Source organism: Bombus terrestris, chromosome 9 (genome assembly GCF_910591885.1).
Source record: "Bombus terrestris chromosome 9, iyBomTerr1.2, whole genome shotgun sequence".
Classification (NCBI taxonomy): Eukaryota; Metazoa; Arthropoda; class Insecta; order Hymenoptera; family Apidae; genus Bombus; species Bombus terrestris.
Genome location: NC_063277.1, coordinates 6,998,469 through 7,023,750, shown reverse-complemented (window position 1 = coordinate 7,023,750; position 25,282 = coordinate 6,998,469). Strand labels below are relative to the sequence as shown.

Here is a 25,282-nt window from a genome sequence, read left to right as displayed (position 1 = left end):
ATTTATATTAACTTAATTATAAGGTAAATTTTTTATTATAAAAAGTTTCTTTTTTTAGAAATTGTTTTCCTTTTTTATATTTACAATGTTATACGTATAATAATTATTTTTTTAATATTACCAGCGAGTATTTAAATTTTATTCAATTTATTGTTTATTTGCTGTCTATTGTTTGTTTGTTATCTATACATAAATTATGTATGCCTTAAATATATATATGTATTTCGTGTAGCTAAAATTACCACTAGTTCTATGTAATTTATATCTAATTTATTATTAGCCTTACAAAAAGAAAATTTATATTTTAATTTATTTGGTTTGAGAGTACAGTAATTACGCAACATTTCTAAACAATTATAACTGCTTATTTTTCATACATTATACACAATATTAACGTTAAAAAAGAAAAGAAATAGCTTTTAAGACTTTTGTAAAATTCTTGTCTGTTTATTGCCTCTGCAATGGCACGCTTTATATATTCACACCGCAAATTAAGTTACATAATTCTTCTGACCCAGTCTACACAGTTTATGTTAATTATACAACAAATTCATTAATTATATACAGATTAAATTACTAATAGGGTGGCGGTTGATGCTGATAGTGTTGCGGTGGTTGACTCAAGTGCCGTTGTAAATGCGTCACTAATTGTGGAGTTGGCTGTTGTCCACCGGCATTACCTTGTTGTTGTTGTTGTTGCTGTGCTTGCTGTTGCTGCTGTGCCTGTTGTTGTTGTTGCTGCATCGCAAGCATTTGTTGTCTCATACGTTGTTGGTTTATCGCCTGTTGCTAATAATGTAAACAATTATACACACAGATATATGGACAACTTTTTATAGCACAGTAAACCTTACCTGTTGGAATTGTTGATTTTGTTGTAAGCCGACGTTAGTAGTGCCTACTCCCGTTACACCAACTGTACCAGGTTTTCCGCTGGCTTGCCGATATGGTGGTGCTGGTTGACTTTGAACTCCACCTCCCATTGGACCCATTGTATTCATTGTAACATTTGGAGCCTAAAGAATATCAACAATAATTTTCGATTCTTTATAGTAAATACTTTTTTTATTAGATTCATTTTATCTACTTTTCTTTTAAATGGTACCTGAAGGTACGGTGGCCTCGTAGCTCCAGGTTGCATACGTTGTTGTGGTATATACTCTTGCGCCCTTTGAGGTCCCATCATTTGCTGTTGATTAGAAAACATCATGTTCTGTTGTTGATTCATTAAACCTTGTTGCTGCTGCTGCTGCTGTAACAACTGTTGTTGTTGCTGCGCTTGTTGAGGCGCTTGCTGTTGTTGCTGCTGCTGTTGTTGTTGTTGTGGCATCATTTGTTGACCCCCATATCCTGCATAATTTTGATTCATTCCTGTTAAAAGATATAATTATTATATTTTTATATATTATACTACCAAAGTAATTATTATACATAAAATAATAAATTATAATATATAATTACCCTGTTGCATTCCAGTGTAAATTCCTTGTTGTTGCGGTTGTTGTTGCTGCTGTTGCGAAGCAAACATTCCTTGTTGTGGATTGATATTTGGAGCTCCATGTTGAGCTCTCAATTGTTGTCTGATGAATTGTTGTCTCTGCATTCCTTGGAATGCTCCTGGCCCAGCGACAGGTGCGGCATTTGCTTGTTGCTGAGAGCTTATTAATTGATTGGACGGTAGCCGTAAACGTAACATGTGAGAAAGCGCCTGTTTTGATTGATTGTTCATGCCTGGTCTGTCGTATCTTGGTCCAACTGGAGTTGGTGGTAATTGTTGTCCATATGCATATGGCTGAGCTGGTGCATGAGGTTGTTGATTGGTGTACCAAGGTTGTTGATGTTGCGGCGGTTGACCAGTAAACATCCCAGGTTGTTGACTAACGGGTACTTGCTGATTTCCAAATGACATTTGTTGTAGTTGATTTGGTGGCTGCTATTTAACACATAAAATATATAAAAAATTGAAAAACAAATATTTTAAAAAGTCAGATGGAAGAAAAAGAACCTGAATTTGTTGTGAAACAGGTGTAGTAGGTGTAGCAGCTCCTCTATTCTTTCTATGCTTTCGTGTCTTCATAGCTTTCCCTTTGCCATTGGTAATAGCATTACTAACTCCACTATTGCCAACACTACCTGTTACTCTTCCAGGAGAATCGATACTCATTGGTGTATCAGCTTTGCCAGGTTCTGATTCCTTTTTATCTGGTTCTAAATCTTCCGGAGGTAATGGTGGTGGCTCCAAGTAATGGCTAGGAGGTCTAATTTGACTATGTGTATGATATCGTAAAAGCTTATGAGCATTTTGGTACGTAAGAGGCTTACGTTCCAATCGAACTGCTCTAAACCAGGCCCAGGAAATTGGTGCTGGATTTTTATGACCTTCTAATACTTCCCATGCAGATACCCTTTGGGAATCACATACTTGTAAACCCTAATTTAATATGCATATATTTTTATATCATTTTTTTTGCTTGTTATTAGAGTGTAGTATTATATAGTACAAATATAAATACTTCAACTTACTTGTTTTTTATCAATACTATCAAAACCAGCTATTTTATTTCCTTTTGTGTCTGTCAAACATCCAACTGGCTCACATGTAATTACTTCCATCGTTAATTTTGGCAGTGGTAACAATTGTCTGACATATCGAATACTGGGAGAATTTCTATCGCCGAGTTCCTTTTTCAACTTTTTCATTAAATTTTGATAATGTTTTTTATTTTCATCCTTCTCAGATTGCGAATCGGAAACTAGAGTAGAATGTATTAGGGTTGCTAACATATCTATGACAGTAGTAAACAATCCAGAATTATTATTTAAATCTATAACACCATAGCTAACCAGCTGAACCAATAAAATAGCCCAGTCTGTGGTAGCAGTCGTATTTCTTTGTATAGTGTCAAAGACTCCACCGACGAGACTAAATCTCAATTGCAATGCATCTTGCAACACCTCTCTCGTTTTAGGATCTTCGGTAACAAAATTTTTCTCCTCTTTGCTAATGTTCAAGAACTGCGATAGCTGCGAATGCAGAGACATCAGAAGGCCCTCTCTTTGATCGTCCTGACCTTTGAGGCAAGTGAGTACTAACGAGAGAAACGGTTGATGATTAAACAAAGATGGCGATTTCGATCTACTTCTCTCGCGACCTGTCGCTGTTTTTGACCAATTACCGGATTCTAAAACCTGGCCCGCTACTTTTAAGACTCGACCTTGCACTGCGCTTGGTAATTTTGAAACAAGCGGTGCAACTAACCATATCGAACCAGACCGTTTATCTGGCTTACTTGACATAGTATTCAATTGAAACACATCGATTGCAGCTTTGGCAACGGTGTCCAACCACTGTGAAAGATCGCTCGATCCTGGAGGAAATTGTTTGTACATGAGTTGCAGATCAAGCCACGACATTCTTAAACTCCATTGCTCCAGATTTTCCAAAATGTTTGTTATGTGAGTCTTTTGGTCAATAAATGCGTCTGTAGAAGTCTCCGGATAGCAGATCATATGAAGTAACCGTTGAGCTTGACGCGGTGTCAGCATGTTATCGAGTAACATATCGGGATGACAAAGTTCTTCTGGGTTTTGTAAACATCTTTCTAAAACCCACTCTTGGCTGCAGATTTGTCTGAGGACATGTTGCGCAAAGTCTGACAATCCTTTCACATTTTCCGTAGTCATTCCAGCGCTGCTGCTAGATGAAGATATTGCTAGATCAAGTCCCAAGTCATCGCCACCTCCTAGAATATCACTGGTACCTAGGATATGACTGATAGACAATTCGCTTGGTCCACCTGTAGTTACCCCAACACCAACACCAACACTAGCTGGTCCTCCTCCTTTATTCGAATGATTTATCGGCACATCTGGTTTCTTTGGAGGTTGTTTACCAGCAGTTGCATCGGCGACAACTAAGATAGCTTTCAGTACAGCTAAAACCGGACCGACCCTAATGTTATTGTGAGCAGCTGCCAGTAAGTGTCTATCACAACTTAATTTTATACTGTAACCCCTGGAATTTCCATTCGGTAGAGGGTGAGGGCTTGTGCTCACGGAATAAAGCGCCGGTTGAGGACATTCGACAGTCTTGAAAAGCCGTAGAAGTAAATGGCAGGTTAAACGTGCTCCAGCTTCAGCTTCCATATCTGCGTCTCCGCGACCTTCATTACAAGCTTTAACTAAGGATGGTAATGCTATATGCACGACAAAATCCTCCAATGAGAAGCAGTGTCTTGCTATAAATAGAAAATATTATTTTAGTACATTATCAACTTTTTAAAATAACATAATGCATTAAAATCATTTAAAAAAATTTACCAATTAAAATTGACGTGAATACAGCCAAAGAGTTATGTATACTTAGGTCTTGTACATCAACCTGATTTAACACGTCAATATAAAAGGCGGAGCTATTTGAAGAACAACAAAGTGCCATAAGGACTCCGAGCCATTCAGCGTTAAGTGCATTACAACAAGCTGTTAATTCCGCGCATGTTATCGCAATGTCATTTAATTTATCATTATCCGTCTCACTGCAAACTGCAACTATTGCGTTGCAAACAAAACTGTAACGATTCGCCGGTGTCTCGTTTAACTGTCTAGCCCATTGAGGTTCGATTTTTCCACCGCGTCTTGGACTAGTAAAAACATCTACCATAAATTGTGAATTATACACATGACTCGACGTTGTTGGTTGTAACGTGCTGTAGAGAGCCGTTCGGATTTTAGGATAAGCATTGCTAAATGCTTCAACTCCATGTGGTTTCGTTTTCAGCAATGAACAAGACGAGTATAAATCGTAAAGATGCGCTAATACACATCGTTCAGCAGAACTACAATCACTAGGATTGGATACATGCTTTACAACTTTACAAAGTAAATCGAATACCGCTGTTGTTTGTTCCGGAGATACTAAAATAACCAAGTTAGATATAATTATCATTCCTATTATTTGAGTACTTTATAAAATAATGAATTTTGTTATGAATAATACTTACATAACAAACAACAATGATATCTTCTTAATACTCCTACAACATATAAACTTAAACTTGTAGTATAGCTTCTAACAAGCTGACTGTTTCTAATTCCCAACTGTGTTTCAACTTCTGGTAATTCCTTTAGTATTTGAATGCAAACATCTATCAGGCCATATATATTTAACGCTAATTCCATTAAATCAAATAGAAATGCTACATGTTCTTGGACTGGCAAATAAGACGAACCAGCCAATGCAAATGTATTCAACATTTCTATAACTTGTGTCGCGCATTGCCACGTCACTACGTGTTGATCAAAATAGCTGAGATTCTGAAACTTCAGCGTAATCGCTTCAAAGTTGAATTCACTTCGGGAATGTTTCTTTACTTTACCACCTTCTGCAACGTCAATACTAAATTTTTTTCCGAATAATTTACATACTTCTTTCGTCATTTTTTTAACAATATGTCTAGCGTCGTCTCTAACGCGACCTACTCCATACAATAATACATGTCGTTGATTACAGTCATGTTGACTGCATGTTTCATCCTACAAACATAATATTATAGAATTAATGTCAACAGCACTTTAAAGATTACAGGGTACATGTTAAATTTTGTATAAAATTGTTTCAGTCAAATATTAATTTACCTGTGGTAATGGGAAATGCGTTGTATACAATAAATGTCTACTGTGACTCGATGGTATTTTTGAATCCAATCCTTCTTGAGTTCCATGCCCAGCTAATGCATCTTCTTTAGGACTATCAGGTGCATCCATGCTATTTTGTTGATCCTCTTTGATGTGTTGTAATAATTTATCCAAATCATCGTCAATTTTACTGTCATCATAATCCATCGTTCGTCCGTGATCTGGTACCTCTAATTTTGTTGGTTTTAAATCTATCCCAGTAAACAAGCTGTCTTCGTCGATTTGTTCTCGATTACTCGGAGTTCCAGGTTTGCTAGCCACAGGGCCTAAATGAAATAAGATAGTAAAATATGTATCTACAGTAATAGATGATGGAAAAATTTGTAAAAAGCTTATCCTACCTTGTATGAGATCTCCTCTTGAGATGAGTGTACACATGTATGCGTCGTGTGAAAATACATCATGTCTAATTAATTCTGAAAATAAGTGAACCAAATTCGTGAACTGAACTTTTGACTGAGTTGTTGTATTATCTAGTACCGGGGCATCCATGTCCAAGAATTTCATAAGTAATGATTGAAAAATTGGAAGCACGGGTGGATTTCCATTACTACATATGCTGTCTTTATCATCGTTATCGTTTGTTTCTCCAGTAACTTCACTCTGCCGTTTCTCCAGCAGCTTTGCAACTGCCATTGCTCTATGCTCTCCCCACCTTTCGGCGCTCACTGCCCATTCGCATAGAATTTCAACTACAGCAGAATCTTGTTGCGGATTATATTCCGTTTTTGTATCTCGTTCATTGGTATTATCTTTTGGAGGTGATGTAAATATTTTAGCATACAAAGTATCTAACGAATTAGTAGAATCCATTCTATCAAAACTATGCCGATCTAAAGCATCTAAGGCTGCCAGTACTTTAGTTGTTGTTATTCCAGCACTGCTTTGCTGCCACTTATCACATGACCACTTTCCTTCAGCAGCTTGAGATCTTGCTCGAATATTTTTTTGAGCAATTTTCAATTGTTTTATTGTAGGATTAGTTGCACTCACAGGTGGACATGGTAAAGCTGTAGGGGGACATGATAAATAATCTAAAGGAGAACCATTTAATACAGATGGAGCTTTTCCTTCGCCAACGCTATTCCACACTAATGCAGTAGGACATTCTAGTGTTATAACCTGATAGAAAAATAAGTTTATATTTTTTTATATTATTTTATAATATAAATTTATAATATATTTTTTAATATTATTTTTTATATTATTTTTTAATTATTTTTAGATCAGCATGTTCCATGTTAGGTGAACATTTGATAGAACAAAACCACTCTTTGTTATATTCTTCAAGTAAGCAAAAGGATACCAAAATTCTATTAGCGATTTAGAATAATATTATCTCCTTTTAGTTCACTATTGGCCATGGAACATGTTAAATAATACATAACATCCTATCTTACTTGTATTATTGTTGACAAACTATAAATCACATCCCTGTGATGTGGACAAGACAAATAGTCATTAAAGGCAGCAGTTAATGGATTTTGAACTTGATTAGCAATGGCAGTGTCTTTCCCACTGTTAACATCACTTTTATTTACGGACGGACTTTGTGGATTGCCATTGGTTTCTACATTACTACACATATATGCCAATTTGCGGCAACACAAATATGCCAAACGTCTGGCTAATAATTCAGATTGCACGAATTCCTCTAAATACTGCAATGCTAGTGGCAACAGAAGTTTCAAAATACCATTTTCTGAAGGAGAAGATTTAATTTTATCTAATAATTCTAAAATCCATTGCAGTAATTCTTGCCTATCTAATAAACCTTCTTCAAACATATACTTTGCCAATTGTATACAATAATGCCATTGTTTTAATGCTAATTTATGTTCCTCGTTCATAGTATTTCCAGTTGCTACTTGGTTACTTGAGTTTGGTGTAGCTGGCTGATTATTCACTACTCCATTATTATTATTAGCATTATTACTGACATTATTGGCATTGTTGTTATTATTATTGTTATTCGCACTGTTGTTCCCACTGCAAGAATTATTTGCAATACCATTACTACTAGTACTATTTGTTGTATTATTATTTATATAATAATATTCCTGTAGTTTTGAAAGCTGATCCTTCAAGAATTTAATAAGTGTTCCTGTCCATTCTAAATGAAGAAACAAAGAATAAATATTTTAATTAAATATTTTGATTTCACTAATATTGAAGAAGGTCTTTGTTTACCTGTAGTTGGGTCAGGCAACTGTCTCTTTTTTATTTTGGCTTCTGAAACTGCTACTGTATAAGCAGAGCTAAGTTTAATGAACCAAGCTGCTCTAAGCATTGGTACTTGATACTCACAAAGCATCATGAATATTTCTTCTTTCTTATTGAAGTTAGGAGCTTTCTTAGCAAGAGCTATCAGTGGTTTACACCCAGACAAATCTTTGAACCAGGCCTCAATGCCATTTTTTGTTCTAGCAGTTACTGGCCAAAAGTTATCTTTTGGATTGATTTGTTGTCGTTTCCTTGCAGTATCTGGCATTGTAGAGAGCTCTTCTTTCTTAGCCAAAATTGCATTGAAATATGCTCCAACTTTAGCAGCAGTGACATTACAATGTCTCGCTGTCCCAAATTCCTCTGACATCTGGGGCATTGTGGCGAAGCCCAGTTTGACATTTGTGGACGTAAGTTCATCTTCTTTCTGTTTAGGTTCTTGAGGATAGACATCCGGCGGCCCTAATTTAGGCCGTTTTAGTGGCCTTTTCTCATACAATATTCCCATCATGATATAAGGAAATAATCAGAATCGACAGACGATTATCGACATTGTTTAATTATACAATAGGATGAAACAGTTCCAAAGTTATGTAGTGTTATCTGAGGCTACGTACGACATATAACCTCCGTTAATGACATATTTACAATTACCCATACCACTGTCGTTCAACTAACACTTTTAATGATAGAGTTACTATGCATACAAACATTTCTAGATGGCGTGTCGTTATTAAAATCATGGACTACACGAATGTATAGTTGCGCTTTGAATTATCATCAGAGATGTATAATTATCTCTCATTTCTACATTGCATGTTATTTACTGATATGTAAATTCTAGTCTATGGTTTTAATATACATATCAGTGCTTTTATCGTATTTGTATATTTTTATGAATTAATATGTCAAGTTATGAGATAGGCTAGGTTGTGCAAAATTTTATACTAAAATTTCTAAAAGAGAAATAAATAATTAATTATGTTATGACATATTTTAATGTCTATAAAGCATAATTTATTATAACGTTGGTATTATTATATATTTTGATAACAGAGGGGAAATTGATAATTAGTTGATGATTCTAAGTAAGTATCAAGGATTAAGAGGCAAGAAGTTAAAGAAATAATCAAGAAATTAACATAAATAAAATGTATAGAAAAATTTCGATTCCAAACTTTCATCAATATAATGTATCGTATTCAAAGATTAAAAAATAAGAGTACGATGTAAGTACAATATTTCGATATTTATTGTGCGAATAAGTTTTTCTAATTATTATTTTAAAATTTCTACTCGTACCAACTTAACAATGCTACAAGAAAATTGTTTAGGTTTGACCCTAAAATTAGTGTTAGATTAATCTTAAATAGTAATAAAAACACTAACATAAAACATTGTATCGTTATAGAAATATTAGAAATATATATTTTATTCTGATCGCTTAACGTCAATAAAAATTATTCTAATATTCTATCTTATTCTTTTTTAAAGTTTTATGTAGTCACTTTCTTGGATAAAATTTATCTAAAACAGGTATTATCATCTTCTTCTACTTATTTTCTTCTTTATGACAATTGTTTACAAAATTGCTGAAGAATGGCGTTATTCCAGTTTTTCCTAAATTTTCTTTGCTATAGACTGTATTGATAAAGTTTTTCCAATAAAACTTAAAGTTGCGTGATTAAGGTGGTATGTAATGTGAGGAAGTAAAGTCCCTAAAGGCTAATAATTAATTGTAACGTTGTAAATACAGTATATAAGAATTATTTATTTTTACGAATACAATTTCGAATTTTTCTTCAACTGTTAACATTTCAAAGATAGACATTTCAATGAAAATATCTAAATCAATATTGAATTGCATACTTTCAGTTTTACTTAATCAAATTCATCTATACTGTTAAAGTGGAAACAAAAATAAGGTGATGTTATAGCAGGCTAAATAGAAACGTGTATATACTTTTAAACAAACGCTAGTATGTATACACAATGAAAGGCTTTTGACGCAATTATAATAGAATTAATCGTTATATTATCGTTTTCTGTCGGCAAGATAAGCTATGGATGTCATGTATTGTAATATTATAATCTAACTTTTCCATAAAATAATAAATATGGTCAGTAAGGAGAATGACATTATTTGTATTTCATCAGATGACGATGAAGATGCAAGACAGGTTCGTATATCTTGCTACATTAAAATATATATAATTATGTCAACTGTAAATTCTTAGCAATTGTAATGTGATGTACCTATGGTTAATAAATTATGAACATGTTGAAAGACATTTAGAGTTCAAAATGTTATTGTTTCAGAATAAAACTGATGACACACAAGGGTCAGTTATCAAATTAGTAAAAGATAATCATAATTCCCATTCTAACTTCTTAATTACTACTATAAGAGTAGAAGCTTCTTTGTGTGACAATGATGGAGTGAAAAGACGTAAAAGAAAAGCGTCTGAAATAGAAAATGTTGATAGTTCTTGTATTGACAAAAATTCTGAAGTATTTTTGTATAAACAAGAAGCTAATGTTAAAGCATGTAATCTGAAGAAGGAGGATGAAACAGAAAAAGGAAGAGAAGAAAATAAAATATTATTGAAACCACAGTTGGTTGTAAAGGAGAAGAAAACTATTTCTTCTATGGAACAGGATATATTCTCTATGTTTATTAGTTTATGTTTACAGAAAGATCGTTCTGATGATATGAAAAAGATTGTTAATAAATTAAAAAGACGTTATGAACAGTTGGATCCTGTATATGCTCATTCTGAAGCTTTCAATAATTTTTTAAATCGAAAGAGAAATGACATAATGGAGAGTAATTGTAAACTTTACATATATATAGCTGAAGTAATGAATGAAATGAAAAATTGCTGTAAAGGAAAGTCGACATTATTATCAAATAGAGATTATTTTTCTGATGTAAACAAAACAAATAGAGATTGTAAACTAAATAATTCCAATGCATCTACTGGAATGTGTTCAAATATGACACAAACTAGTAATAGTATAATTAATGATAATGGAATGATGTTGACTAACGCCGATAATGGAGAAGAACAAAAAAAAGAACTTGCTACAGAAAAGAAAATTAAAAAAATTTTAAATGCAATGAAAAAATGTGAAAAGTATATAAAACGTTTTGAAGAATTAGAAGTAGATTTTGATGATGAAGAAAATAGTAATTATATAAAATTAGAAAAATATAAACATCGAATGGTGGAACTGTATAATAAGTACTGTGAATATACTGGAGAAAATATTGATGCAGGACGGCAATACCTAAGACCAAAAGACTTCAGTACAACTAGTATTGTTGTTGTAAATAATGCTATTACAAATTTCATTAATTCTAAAATATCAAAAAGAAACAAATTGAAGAAAATTGGCGATTTTACAAGGGCACTAATTTTCCCAGACTACAATGATATTTTACAATGTGTGACAAGATGTAATGATATGAATAATTTAGGTTTGAACAATAAAAAACTGCGTGAGATTGGTAAGTTATTATAATTGCACTAGTAAGTTACTGTAATTTAAATAATTAAATTTAATCTTTATGTATTGTTAATTTTTATAGCAAAAAAGGCGTTCATCGATTTAGGTGAACATTTGCAAAGATGTCGACGCAATGATTATTGGGATACATTTTCATTATTTCTTGAAAATAAAGAAGATGATCCTGCATTAAAAGATATGGAATTAGCTGAAAAATTAATGCAAAACAAGAGAATTAGTGAGAAGAAACTATCAGATACATTTGAGGAATATGTGAAGAAACAAGAAGAAATGAAAGATCAGATTACTCATCCTAAAAGATCAGAGAATGAAGAAGATGATGATGATAGCATAGAAAATAATGATGCTGAAGAAGAAGATGATGATGATAATGATGAGGCTGATGATAATGACATTAGTGACATTGACGTAAATCTAAGTAGTTCATCGGAAGATGAGAATAGTACTGATATAAGTGAAACATCTAAAAATAAAACAAATACAGAAGCCAAATCTAATACAGGAAAAGCTAACTCCGATATAGAAATGGGAGAAATAGACCAACAAGAAATCAATGATAGATTAAAAGATCATAAAGGTGACAATTTAAAATCAAGAAAAGTTAATGATTTTGTGAATACATCTAATTATAAAAATAATTTTAAATCAGAGTCGATAATACAAAATGACGCAATATCAGCGCCTAATGTGACGAAGCATTTAAATATTACAACTAACATAGCATTCTCAACCACAACAGATAATAAAATTCTTATTGACAGAACAAAAGGTTAGTGATGAAAAAAAGTTAATCATTGAAGAATGAACAAAAACATGTAGATTTTATTACATATATGTGTTGTAGAGGATGATCCTAATATAATAAGTGAAAATCCAATGGATGACAAATCACTAGAGGATAAGGCAGAAGAAGCAGAAGAAGCAGAAGAAAAGCCATTGTTACGAGTGCGCTCTTTTGCTAAACCTCCGATTACGTGGAAAGATGGACAAGAGAAAGTAGGTGAATCTAATGAAAGTGAAGATACATTAAAGACATTAACTGCCAAAAATGTAATAGATCTTACACAAGATATTACACAAGAAAATTCGGTTCGTACTATTCAGGTAATTCCTATTGTAAAAGGTAACTGCAAGACATTTGTAATACCAACAGGTAAAAGCATAATTAATGTAAAAAATATTACAAATAATTATGTGAAATTGAATACTAAAAATATGGATTCGCGTAATGTAACTAAATTAGGAAGCAGTCAGATCATATCTTCGCCGCAAGCAATAGATAAAAATACAAAATTTACAAGTATAAATAATATATCATCGAATTTAGTTAATCAAGAAACAAATATTAATCAAATACAAAATTCACAAATGAAACAAAAAAGCACAAGTTCTATGCTTCAGTCTAATCAAATGATAGTGTTACCCATGAAACAAAAGGAAAATACTTTGCAACGTCCAAAGACATTTTCATCAACGTCACAATCTAAATGACTCGTAGAAAAGTTAAAAGCAGTTCGTCGTGATCATTGTTATGCAAAATTAATAAATGACAGATGACCAATAGACAGTCTAAAGTAAATAAACGTAATAACTTTTTTACAAACAATTTGTAATTTAGCAACAATGTATTAATATACTGATATATTACATTAAATAAATTTTTTACGAATATCAAAATATATATATATAAATTTTATATGTTAAATATTACAAATTTATCTGACCGCATTAAAATTATATGTTTCTATATTGTTTCTGATTTTATGTTATTAAATTATTCTCTTTCATTTATGAAAGATGTTATTTAGTATCACTTTTGTCAAAATAAATTCTTCATTCGTGAGTTCTTCCACAATATTAAAATGGTCAATATTTTCCCGAAGAAATATATAATGAACATCGTCTACCATTGTAATAAGTTGCTAGAATGAAAAGAATATAAGATTACAAATTTTTATTTAGAGCAGGAAAAGATTGTCACTTATTTATTTAGAATAACACGAGTACCTGAGTACACTCGCGTGATTCATTAATAAGTCCTGGTGAATCACATTCCCCAATGGTTACAATAACTTTTAACCCTTGGATGAGTGTGTTATTTTTGGTATCAAGAGTGGTAAAGCTATATGTGTTGATTTCATCTCTAAAACATACATATTACATATTATTATGATCTAAGTAAATAGTCTATATAAGTAATCAGATATTTACTTTGTAAGTTTCAAAGGCGTAACAATATTCGTATCGAGCAGGGGATTCAAATTATAAACGCCTCCTATTAACACGATACCTTTTAGTAGATTTAAGTATCCGTTTTTCGTCATTTCATCCAACCATAATTTATCATACAAAATGCTTGACGCTAAATGTGCGCCAGCGCTATGACCAGAGAGCCAAACATTCCTATAAGAACCCATCCAATTTTATCATTATATTATAAATTAACAAAATTATCATGTAAGTATTATGTGCATCTTACCGACATTCGAGATTTGATGCATACTTTAATATATGTTTAATCGCTATTTTTATCTGAGATATTATATCTCCAAATTTGACTAAAATACAATATAAATATTAATTAAAATATTTTTTAAATATTTTTTAAAAATTTTGTATCTAGAGAAAGATAGAAATGTGAAAGAAATACAGTTTACCATTAGGACATAAATCGTAGCCAATGGTTATTACTTTAATTCCTTTATTAACAAAGACAGGAACTGTAAATGCAGAAAAATCTTTGCTACCTTCTTGCCAATAACCACCGTGAATGAATATAAATATGGGGGAATCTGGAAGAAACATGGTTCGAAATACCTTAATGGAAGTAAGCTGAAGTGAAATATTTAAAATTATTTACACTGCAAAAAAGTGAAACAAACTGAAAATTGAAAACCTTTAATATGCGTACATGCGTAACATGAATACATACCTTTGGGTAAGTCAGCTCCATAGATATCATATTTAGTTCGTTCTGTTGTTCCATACGGAATATTTAATTCGCATTTAAAATTTTTACGAGCATCATCGGTAACTATAATAATACAAATAAATTATTGTTTACTTTAATTCGATTTCATGTCAATTTCAACTTACCCTTTTTAGCAAATTTATAATAATTTGATAATATTTGCATTTGATCGAACCTCTTACTCCATTTGCTGGGGCTATAGAGTACCTCCTGTTCCTAAAACCAAACAAATGCAATTCTGAATAAATAATAATGAGAATTTATTAACACCATAAGGAATCGTTTAGTAGTTACCGAAATAGACATCTTTAATCTATATATTCACGTATACGTCCCAACTTCAAACAAGAAAAATGTAACTGTAACGATAACTATATTCTTATTGGAGTAAATTCTTCGAATTTTTGATAAAATTCACGTTATCGTTAAACAGATAATAAGTTTTAACCAAAAGGATGCGATTTATCAGTTTATTTCAACAGTTGCGATATAATTCACTGAATGTTCCATCATTTAATAAAAATGACTTATACATTCTCTGAAACTCTGGTATTAAATATCGTGACTGTCCCTTGATTGTAGATTGCGCTACTGTTACATGCGCATGATTATGAAACTTACAACAGATTGCGAACATAATTACTTCTTATCGATACATGTACTTTCACTTCTAGGAATTGGGTGGATTTGCACAATGAAAGCAAAATTTAAGTCGATTATTCATTAAAACTTATAGAATTTTAGATAACTTAGATAATAATCTTACAATTGAGCCTTCTGTCAATGATTGAAGGATTCTGGTTATTTACATAATTTTATTCATGATAATAACACTCATGCAACATAGAGTAAGCATTCGGAATGTTACATATTTAAGTGACTGATTATCCTATTTACGTTCAAGTTTATCTCAATTTATACCATAGTTTGATTTACACGAACACATTTTAATTTTATTATAAGTTTATAATATGATCATAGATAAATAAATAAATAAAAATATTTCTAATTAATTAATTAAACATATTGGAAAGATTTGACTTTTTTTGTAATATTTCCTGGTATAAATATTTCTAAAAAGAAATCTCACCAATTGTATTTCAAGTAAAACAATCATTAAATATACGTAAGTATATATGTACATTTGAATTTTTAGTGGAACGATGTTAATTCATTCAGTAAGGAAACATAAACAATGTGATCAATATCAGACGCTATATGTCCCTTTCGTTATAGCTCAATCGTATACAGCATGAGTTGAGACGATTCTTTTTTCTCGGGTGCAAGAAAATTTTAGAATAACTCGACAATCCTGTATCTCAGTTAAAGCAAAAGTGAATAAGTCGAAAAATTATGTTTGGCAAAGGAGGGCGTAAAATGGGATGAAATATAGTAAATATGTATACTATATATACACATACGTTCAAAATACATATTTTACACATACATACATATCCTATAGCACGATCGCGACGAAAGTAACAAGAATAGAGTATGAGGGTCGAAGATATTGAAAACCAGAAAAACCGGTCCCTTCATTTTGGCCCCACTCTTCTGTAACGCGCGCCATTCTCCACGAAGTCACAGGTAGGTCTGCAGCAGCTGATGTATCGAGTATCGTGCCACGTCAACGCCTACCCACAGACCACAGGTAAGAGAAACCTTTTTCAGTCAAAAATCCGTCGGTTCAACGGATATTTCGTTCGAGAGAGCTGAGTAATGCACAATAAAATGCAAGCAGCGGTATAATCCAGGCCAGTGACGAACGATCATCGAACCTTCATGAATTCTTAAATCACTATTCGATCCATCTATCTTCACGATTCCCATTCGCAATGAAATCATTTCTTCGAACAAAAAATGTCACCTATAAAGTTAGGTTTAATTTGAAACTATTTGAAGAAGTAATATTTGGTATATTTTTACTAAATCATTAATAATAAGGGAAAAGATTAGATTAGTAATTCTATACTTGAACGACATAAAAGCAGAATTATTCTGTCAATTTAAAGATTCCTTGTGAAGGAACGTCTTCGTACTTGCCTTGATAGTTCTCGGTTTACACTGTCTTGCAACCGGTTTTCGTGTGCATACTGGGTTAATTTATTTGACCCACCGACTACGCTCGCTTCCAATTAGTTTCCAGGGCATTAAGTAGGTATCCTTTTATACCGCGTTGCCTTCGTTGGAATTCAGGATCAACCGTGGCTATTAATAGCAACGATTCCGGCATTTGTTCGCGAACTAGATATCATAATATATTCCTTCAAGTCATTTCGAATTGAGTAGATATGACACGTATTGCTGAAGATCGTACTGACTATAGACATTTTCACACGTACCTGCATTCTATCGTCGACCCTTCTCTTAAGCTTTTCGAATAACTAAGGTTTACCTGCTTAACAGTTAATCAGTAAGAGAAAGTACAGTCAAACTGCGATTTGTATTGTTAGAAGAGACCGAAAATGAATGGTTAAGGTTAAGACAGGGAAATGAACTTTCTCGATAAAAATGTTTTGACTCGCAATTTGAATATCCAAGGCTATCCAAGGCATTTCTTAATTCAATTCATGATCAACTATGAAACAAAGTATTTATTCTGTTTTATCTGATTGCTTTCAGCTTAAGATGACATGAATAATTCTGTAAAGATAGATATATAATAAATGTATTTCTTGTAAGAAAATAAGTCAGTGTTTTAATTTTGAAAAAAAAAATATTTGAGATATTGTGAGATATAAAGAAAAAGAAATGCATTATCGGATTATAAAAAGAAAATTAATTATTTAGTACAGTTGATCTAAAATTATATTGATTTAATAAGTACATTTAAGGGACGAAATATGTTTTAGGAAAAAAGAAATCCGATCCTGCCAGGATTCGAACCTGGAATCTTCTGATCCGTAGTCAGACGCGTTATCCGTTGCGCCACAGGACCGACCTTCGTTTTAGTTTTTATGTACTTGTACAAATATAGTATTTATATTATATATTAAAATTGTATTTATGTTTGTATGATTTTGGTTAAATAAAATAAATCCCTTAATACTTTGACAGTAAAGAGTGTAATTGTGATTGTAATGCTTGTCTAGTAATATCTGTAAAACAGTATAACCTAATATAACAATATATAACAATATATAACAATCTGTTTGCCATTAAGAGACGTAAGTATTTATTAATATTTATTAATATTTATTAATGTTCTGAATTTAGAGCCATTCTTCCAAGAATGCCAATGACGATTCAGATCACTCCGTGACAATCAAATAGAGATACAGTTACGTTACTGGAGACTCACCGTCAGCTGCAGATAAGGATATGATATAGCAAAATCAATTTATAGAAAGAGTTCATTGGAATGCAATGTCAGAGAATCTTTTTATCGATAAAGCATAACTGAAATAGATAATGACATTTAAACATAATACTAGCATTACAAATATTCATGATAAAAGGAATATAAGGTTGTGATTGACTACCTCTATTAATGTGTATGAACAGATCATGTGTACTCTCCAATTTGTATAATTGATACATAATTTATTATAAAGGCGATTTAATTTGTCTAATTATCAGCATCTACTGATTTCAGATTAAATAATAATTAATCTGCATATCGATTTGAGATTAAAATAGCTTTTATCTGTTTATTTAATTTAAGGAATCCGTGGAGTAATGGAGGTCAATAAAAATTATTTGTTAGGGATAATTACTATTCATTACAGACTATCATTCTAGAATGGTGCAAAACTTCAGATAGAAAGTGGTATGTTAAGTCTGGTATTTGTAATACATGTAGTGTAAGTTATTCCGATTACCTCTTTCGAGTTTTTTTTAATAATCCCGTTGAATTAAACTCCTTGTATATTTTGCTTTAATGAAATTCATGCATATAATTTTATTACAAAATATTTTCATACCAAATATTTCCATTGTATTCTAAAATATTCGATTCGATAAAAATTGAGCTATATAAAAATAGTAGTACTCAATTAATTAAAGAGCATGGAGTTAACGATATGAGATGGAAAACAAGGTAAATGACACTATTACCAATAAAGAAGTAAACTACAATTATCAATTTTCGACTGGTTATTCTATTTAAGCAACGTATATTCTTTCAAAACTTTCTTCACAAGCCTTCTATTGAAGAGATAGCATTTAAACTTTTGATTAAATGATCGAAATTTACTAAACGAAAGAAACTACGTTTATTGTAAGTGTAAATGTTTATAGTAACGCTCTAAACAAATATTTCATGGCTATTATCCTTAAATTTAAATAAAATCGTACACGAGAGTGGTGTGGGTTGCTTTTCCGATTACGCATGCGTATATGCGTCTGAAGGTTTTGCTGGAACGTTGGAACCGATGTTAGCCGAGCACAATCGAACCTATACGAACGACGGGCCTAAGTTTCCTGTGATCCGGGCCGACGCGGCGGTTAAAAGAGACGAAAAGTGGGGTTAGGTTATAGTAAAGGGACAAGAGTGTGAAAGAGAACCTAAGAGAAACAGAGACAGAAAGAGAGACGAGTTTTCTCGTGTCCGTAAGTGGGGATAGGATCTTGGTGTGCAGCAGAAGTAAACGTATAGTATAGCGTCCCCAACCAGGCTGTGTATAATCTGCAAGCGAGACAGAGATAAGACGTTATACTATATACGCAAGAGAGAAGAAGCGAATCGACGAAGAAGAAGATAGACAGAGAGAAGAGCAAAAGGGAGCAGCTTACGGAACGGCATGTCCTCGTGTGTTCGTGTCGTAGAGCGTTTCTGAACGCAGCCATTACGACACAACCGCTCTCGGTGACGCTTTGCTGCGGTAGAGCCGTGCTCACGCGCGCAGTGGTCACGGAACGATCGGAACGGAACACACGTGTTTTCGGAAATTCGAACGAGATTTCGGTAAACGAAATTTATTCAGTGATAGATATATCGGTAACGAATAGAAATACGATTTTCGCGATAAACGAATTTTTTGAAAGCTGTTTGTTTTTGTGCGTGTGCAGGGAGGCCCAGGGACGCTTCTTGACGCGCGGCGTCACGTCGCGCGGGTCATCAACAACCCGAGTGTCCGGTTTGATTGGTACATAGTAAAGTAAAACTCGCGATTGGGATAAATCGCTCGATTTCTCTCTTGTAGTACCTGTTCGAAGGAAAATAACCAACCATGTTTGACGTATTCGGTTCAGTAAAGGGACTGCTCAAGCTAGACAACGTTTGCATCGACAATAATGTCTTCCGGCTGCACTACAAAGCTACAGTGATCATATTAATTGCTTTTTCGTTGCTGGTCACATCCAGGCAATATATCGGAGACCCTATAGACTGTATCGTGGACGAAATACCGCTTCACGTGATGGACACTTACTGTTGGATCTACTCGACGTTCACGATCCCTGATCGAACTGGCGTAGTCGGCAAAGACATAGTGCAACCAGGTGTTGCGTCCCACGTCGATGGCGAGGACGAGATCAAGTACCACAAATATTATCAGTGGGTGTGCTTCACGCTGTTCTTCCAGGCGATATTGTTTTACGTGCCACGTTACCTGTGGAAGACTTGGGAAGGCGGTAGAATCAAGATGCTAGTTCTAGACCTAAATTGCCCAGTAATGAGCGACGAATGCAAATCGGAAAGAAGGAAATTACTAGTCGAGTATTTCGCTTCGAATTGGCACACTCAGAATTTTTACGCATTCCGTTTCTTCCTCTGCGAAGTGCTAAATTTCGTTAACGTAGTCGGCCAAATCTACTTCATGGACTTCTTCTTGGATGGCGAGTTCACCACCTATGGCTCGGACGTGGTGAAATTTACAGAAATGGAACCTGAGGAGAGGATCGACCCGATGTCACGGGTATTCCCGAAGGTGACCAAATGTACCTTCCACAAATATGGTGCGTCCGGTACGGTGCAGAAATTCGATGGTCTCTGCGTGTTACCGTTAAACATCGTCAACGAGAAGATATACGTGTTCCTCTGGTTCTGGTTCATCATCCTGTCGGTGTTGAGCGGTTTGACCCTGGCATACCGTGCCGCAGTAGTAGCCGGGCCGAAACTTCGCTTAGTGCTGTTGCGTGCCCGATCGCGCCTCTCCAAGCCGGAGCATATCGGAACCATCGCTGAGAAGTGCCAGATCGGTGACTGGTTCGTTCTTTATCAGCTCGGCAAGAACATAGACCCGGTGGTGTACCAGCAGCTTGTCATCGATCTTGCCACGAAACTACAGGGCAAAGAATCCGTCTAGTTTCTTACATACATTCTTAGAATTCCTCTTTTTTCTTTTCCTTTCCCCCGCTTCTTCGTTTTTACTATTCGATTCATCAACAGATCCGATTAGTCGAGTCGAATCAAGTTGTAGTTTACCGTATTTTCATTAATGTAGTTATTCGATCGAAAGCCATTTTGAATTACGTTTATTTTTCGTATCTGTAACATATATATAGAACGTATACGTGCATTCCAACAATTTTGGACAAATTTTTCATAGTTCATTTGGCATACAAGTAAAGCGAGTTGCCTTACCGATCGTTACATGATAATTCTCGATTGGAAGTGCAAGTTCTGTGTAACACAAAATATTAAGCGAAGAAAATGAAAAAATTAATCATTCTTTTTTTTTGTCTCTCTCTCTCTCTCCTCTTTCTCTATCTCTCTCTTTTTTTTACTTAAACAGTTAAACAATACATTCATTTCCATCTATACTACAGTATACGCGAAAGACTATCGATAGTTTCTGTCGATAGCTAGCGACCATAGATACATGTTCGATCCTACTCATAGCTTCGTCACGTAATTTCCTTGAATCCTTTGACTTCGATATCATCCATAGATCATTGTTTTTTCCTTTTAGTATCTTTTTTAATACTACACATTTTTGTAACTAAATCCAATTTACGACCCAATGTACACAGTGTCAAAAATTGCGCCATGCTGTTCCGTGATATCGTTATCGATCTTAAGAAACAATAAGACGAATACCTTATATTTACTCTCATTTTTCTAACGTCATCGTTTTTATTCGCGAAAATAATGTTTCCCATTTGCTCGGTCGATATTCGATAAATCTGCAAGTATCGGTAGCACAAATATAACGAGGATGTATATGTGTGTGTATATATATATATATATTATACATATCGTACATACACATATGCGCATATATAACTATATACCTATACACATGCGAGATAGAGGGAGAAAGAGCTTACAAGTATTAAATTGCTCCGAGACATGGAGGCTTTGTAGAGAGAAACTTCGATTGTGTGATATAAAATGGGAGACGACACGACGTTTTCATTTCTCTTGCCATTCTCCTTTTCTCGGCATTTTTCTTCCATCTCATCTCTTTTTGTCTTCTTTTTTTTCTTCTTTTAGAACAAGCGCCTTTGTTTTTTTGTTTGTTTCGAATGGATGCGCCCTTCCATTATTCTTTGCTATTTTCTCTTTTTCTTTTGTTGTTGGATGAAACAATGCATGAGAGAAGGAGAAATCGAAAAGTCGGGTTGTGCAGGTTTGTCGCGAAGATTAAATGGTCCTTCATCGACCCCACTCTTCGTTCGAAAATTGAACGACGCGTCGCTTCGTCTTCCTAGAAATGTAATTTTTCTGCTTACTATATTATTATTTTCTCATATTGTAGGCGTACATCTTGTACATTGTAGAATATCTTATAAAATAGAGAATATATATAAATTTATATTATATATATATATATAGAAAGAGGGAGTCCGAAATAAATGAGAAGAGGAGGAAAAGAGGAAAAGAGCACGCACGAGAGAGAGAAGAGTGAATGAGATCGAGTGAGAGGGAGAAGGGCAGCCATGCAGACAGATAGTTTAGAAAGAAAAAATGTTGTAACGAAAAATTTCCTTTGAACGTTTATTTTCGCTTGCTTTTTCTCTATTAATACTTTTAACTCATCATTGCGATAATTAGAATGTTATTTACATTTATATATATATTTTACTATACATGGAGGGACCAAAAGAAAGAAAAGAAAAAGCGTTAAAAAAAGTCTACAGACTTTCATCGATGAACATACGTAGATTTCTTTTTCTCCATCCTTTCTTAGTGTTACTTTTGCTCGTCCATCATTCCCGTTTCTCCTATTTGAAACGTTTGAAACTACTACATTAAAATTGTTGTTACTGTCGGAATTATTGTAATACCGTCCTTTATATGCGACCTAAGTGAAATTCTAAAGAAAAAAAGGAATAGACTCAAAAAAAGACTATTTTAAGAAGAAATAAAAGACAATAAAGATAACGTACGTTTAGCTGGTAAGAATTTAAAGGGGAAGAAATGGAAAACGTGCGCGCGAGCTTGAGAGCTCAGATAATCGTTTTTCGCATACCAATTCTCATTGTCAAATGTAGTAATATGTAATTCTTCTTGAGGGATCCATGCTCAAAGTAAGACTGCCAAGTAATCGAAACACTCCACATCATCGTGATTCTTGTATTTTGTATCTATCATATTTAGGATTGTACACGTGAATAGAATTTAGAACTTTCTTTCATTACACTTATTACATACATACATACATACATACATACAGACATATATATGTGTGTGCGTGTGTATATATATTATACATATAAATATGTTATATATATACTTCCTTCTCTCTTGCTTTTCATGCCAGTGTTCCCTTTTCGATTCCGATTAATTTCGTCCGCATAATATCTCCCCAGAGGTGTTTTGTTCCTTTTCTTTATAAACCGTCAGTTTACTTCCGTTTATTTTTTTTATATTGATAATTTTAATAATCATAGTCGTTATCTTCTCACGCACACATATACACAGACATATATTTAATTTTCTGATTTAGGGAAGTTGAGAGTAAGAAAAAATTTCTGCAATTTACTTCTTTTCTTGTCGAAATACATTACATCATTTATGATAACTCACTGGAAGTTGAAGAATCAAAAGACGCTGAGAAGCTATGTTTTAGTTCCAGTGCCTTTGGACGCCGAGTATTCAATCAAACTTCCTCGAGGAACTCCGAAGAGTACTCCGAAGGCTGTAACTAATTAACATGTTCCCTTCTACATAGCTTATTAGTCATCGATGATAATTAATAAATTAAAGCTATTAAACGCACAACAAAATTGCTTAATAAGAACGTACAAACTATTAATATGTATTAGCGTATCAGTAAAATTTCTATTTTCCTCTAATGGAGATTACTCTAACGCACGATAAATGTTTGCCCTTCAATTTTCATGTGGAAAAACAACTTTACCTTTTAAGCTTACGTGACACGGAACATGTTAAATACGATAAGTCTACGAGAGTAGTAGAGATTAACGCTGAAATTGTTATTATAAAATAATCGGGAGGAAGAAAGAAAAGTGCCTATTTCATACGCATATGGTGTAATGAATGATGGAATCGCATTCGTAGATAGTAATAGTGTCGGTGCATTGTTCTATTCTAATGAATGTCCATGCTGCTTAGTGCAGGAACGTAATATGTATATCTATAATCATACATGTACGTTGTATGCACGTGCTTCCTCGTGCCTGTAGAAGCGATAAGATATGAGAAACAATTATTATATATGAAGAAAAATATATATATATAGAATTATAAAGATCCCAGCTAGTTGAGACTTGCTGGAAGAACGAGTGATAATTGATTAGTAATGACAATTGATATGTTATTTTTTTCCCTATTATTAATATCCTGTTCTTTACTCGTTGATAATGATAGTTACTACTTACTATAGTAAGACGAACAATGTATGTTCCCGCTGTTGCGACAAAAAAATGTGTTTTTATACAATTTTCTATTACAGGAACAGCGCACACTTTGTGAATTAACTTTCTTTTGACATATATATGCGTTTTCATCATGTTTCTTCGAGGATCGACAATGTACTGCCAGAATAATCCTATATTTTCGTAAAAATGTTCTATGGGATTAAACAAATAAAACGTCAGCGAGTAATCAATGCTTTCCATGATTCCTGAATTTCAGGATCGCGTCTCCTTCTGCCGAGATTACCCACGTATATTGCTTTAATTAATTTTATGCTATAGGTTATGATGGGTAAGTAAAGTCGTTCACGGGGAAAAGAAACTCGTGTGTTAAAGATAGCGGTAATTTTAATTAATTGTTCGGTTTATAAGACTTATATTTTACAATTAGCTTGTCATTTATTATTAATTTTTTCAATAAAGATAATTAATATCCGCTATAGTGCAATTTCTGTATGAGATACGAATATGTTTTTGAGAAACGTGGAATAATTGAATAAACAACGTTAAGTAATTAAAAAATAATTCGACTAATTTAACGTGTCCAAAGTTGTCTATCGCGTCCGTTGGTTATCTTACTATATAAGGATTGAATGGAGTTTGGATTATCTTACTATATACTGATAAACGTAGATCAGTTAAATGCTATATATCATATAGGGATTAAGTACAGCTTTGTATTTTTGTAGTTTTATGATTAGTTTTATTTACAATACGTAAAGAGGAATAATTTGAAAAATTGTAACTAATATGGAGTGAATAACAGAAATACATTTTTTTAGCTTCATGAATTACTAATCCTAGGATAATTCTGCGAAATATCTAATTTTCTAATTATATTTTAATAATAGCTTAAATTGATTGCAAACTTAAATAAAGTGGAAAAACTGTGAATCGTAAAAATTAATCTTTTGGGATGACATAAAATTTTCATTTAATAATAGAAATTCCAAACTAGAAGTGTATCATGGTATTTCGCTTGTAGAAATATCGTTCCATTACGACCTTCGATTAAGCTTTCATGACCCTGCATGGTCCCTATCGATGGAATTTATTAAAACTATGCGATCTCCAGGGGGTTCGTTGCACATGCATGTA

At 33.3% G+C, this 25,282-nt stretch overlaps 4 protein-coding genes, 1 long non-coding RNA gene and 1 other non-coding gene across 13 annotated transcripts; 3 read left to right on the top strand and 3 right to left on the bottom strand.

Moving 5' to 3' along the window:
- Positions 1-130: 130 nt before the first annotated feature.
- Positions 131-8,633, bottom strand: LOC100651885 (mediator of RNA polymerase II transcription subunit 12). Of its 6 annotated transcripts, none has more exons than XM_048408401.1 (12): positions 7,885-8,631; positions 7,095-7,807; positions 6,036-6,816; positions 5,635-5,960; positions 5,001-5,532; positions 4,321-4,914; positions 2,524-4,238; positions 2,006-2,431; positions 1,462-1,933; positions 1,106-1,371; positions 855-1,016; positions 131-783 (listed from the first exon to the last, which is right to left on the bottom strand). In XM_048408401.1, the coding sequence occupies exons 1-12, from the start codon at positions 8,426-8,428 to the stop codon at positions 577-579; spliced, it is 6,738 nt and encodes a 2,245-aa protein (XP_048264358.1). In that variant the 5' UTR covers positions 8,429-8,631; the 3' UTR covers positions 131-576. The 6 variants fall into 6 exon arrangements, with proteins under 6 accessions (XP_048264358.1, XP_048264355.1, XP_048264356.1 ...); XM_048408398.1 differs by having other exon boundaries at positions 131-789; positions 7,885-8,629; XM_048408399.1 differs by having other exon boundaries at positions 131-789; positions 1,462-1,930; positions 7,885-8,629.
- Positions 8,634-9,299: 666 nt separating this feature from the next.
- LOC100652003 (protein PFC0760c) lies at positions 9,300-13,127 on the top strand. 2 transcript variants are annotated; one of them, XM_012311885.2, is made up of 5 exons: positions 9,300-9,453; positions 9,793-10,097; positions 10,237-11,428; positions 11,510-12,217; positions 12,293-13,127. In XM_012311885.2, the coding sequence occupies exons 2-5, from the start codon at positions 10,035-10,037 to the stop codon at positions 12,937-12,939; spliced, it is 2,610 nt and encodes an 869-aa protein (XP_012167275.1). In that variant the 5' UTR covers positions 9,300-9,453; positions 9,793-10,034; the 3' UTR covers positions 12,940-13,127. The 2 variants fall into 2 exon arrangements, with proteins under 2 accessions (XP_012167275.1, XP_012167276.1); XM_012311886.3 differs by lacking the exon at positions 9,300-9,453 and adding an exon at positions 9,489-9,609.
- LOC100652125 (kynurenine formamidase) lies at positions 13,037-16,008 on the bottom strand. Of its 2 annotated transcripts, none has more exons than XM_048408402.1 (8): positions 15,867-16,008; positions 14,545-14,635; positions 14,381-14,482; positions 14,106-14,240; positions 13,928-14,006; positions 13,660-13,851; positions 13,456-13,591; positions 13,037-13,370 (listed from the first exon to the last, which is right to left on the bottom strand). In XM_048408402.1, exons 1-8 carry the CDS (start codon positions 15,870-15,872, stop codon positions 13,233-13,235), a joined length of 879 nt encoding a protein of 292 aa, XP_048264359.1. In that variant the 5' UTR covers positions 15,873-16,008; the 3' UTR covers positions 13,037-13,232. The 2 variants fall into 2 exon arrangements, with proteins under 2 accessions (XP_048264359.1, XP_003397678.1); XM_003397630.4 differs by lacking the exon at positions 15,867-16,008 and adding an exon at positions 14,714-15,324.
- Positions 16,000-17,480, top strand: LOC125385611. Its single transcript, XR_007225080.1, has 2 exons — positions 16,000-16,070; positions 17,272-17,480. It is a non-coding gene; the product is annotated as an uncharacterized LOC125385611 (long non-coding RNA).
- TRNAR-ACG lies at positions 17,285-17,357 on the bottom strand. Its single transcript has one exon. It is a non-coding gene; the product is annotated as a tRNA-Arg (tRNA).
- A 1,561-nt stretch (positions 17,481-19,041) lies between the features above and the next one.
- Positions 19,042-24,374, top strand: LOC100652243 (innexin inx2). Its single transcript, XM_012311888.3, has 2 exons — positions 19,042-19,325; positions 19,430-24,374. The coding sequence occupies exon 2, from the start codon at positions 19,591-19,593 to the stop codon at positions 20,665-20,667; it is 1,077 nt and encodes a 358-aa protein (XP_012167278.1). The 5' UTR covers positions 19,042-19,325; positions 19,430-19,590; the 3' UTR covers positions 20,668-24,374.
- The last annotated feature ends 908 nt before the right edge of the window (positions 24,375-25,282 follow it).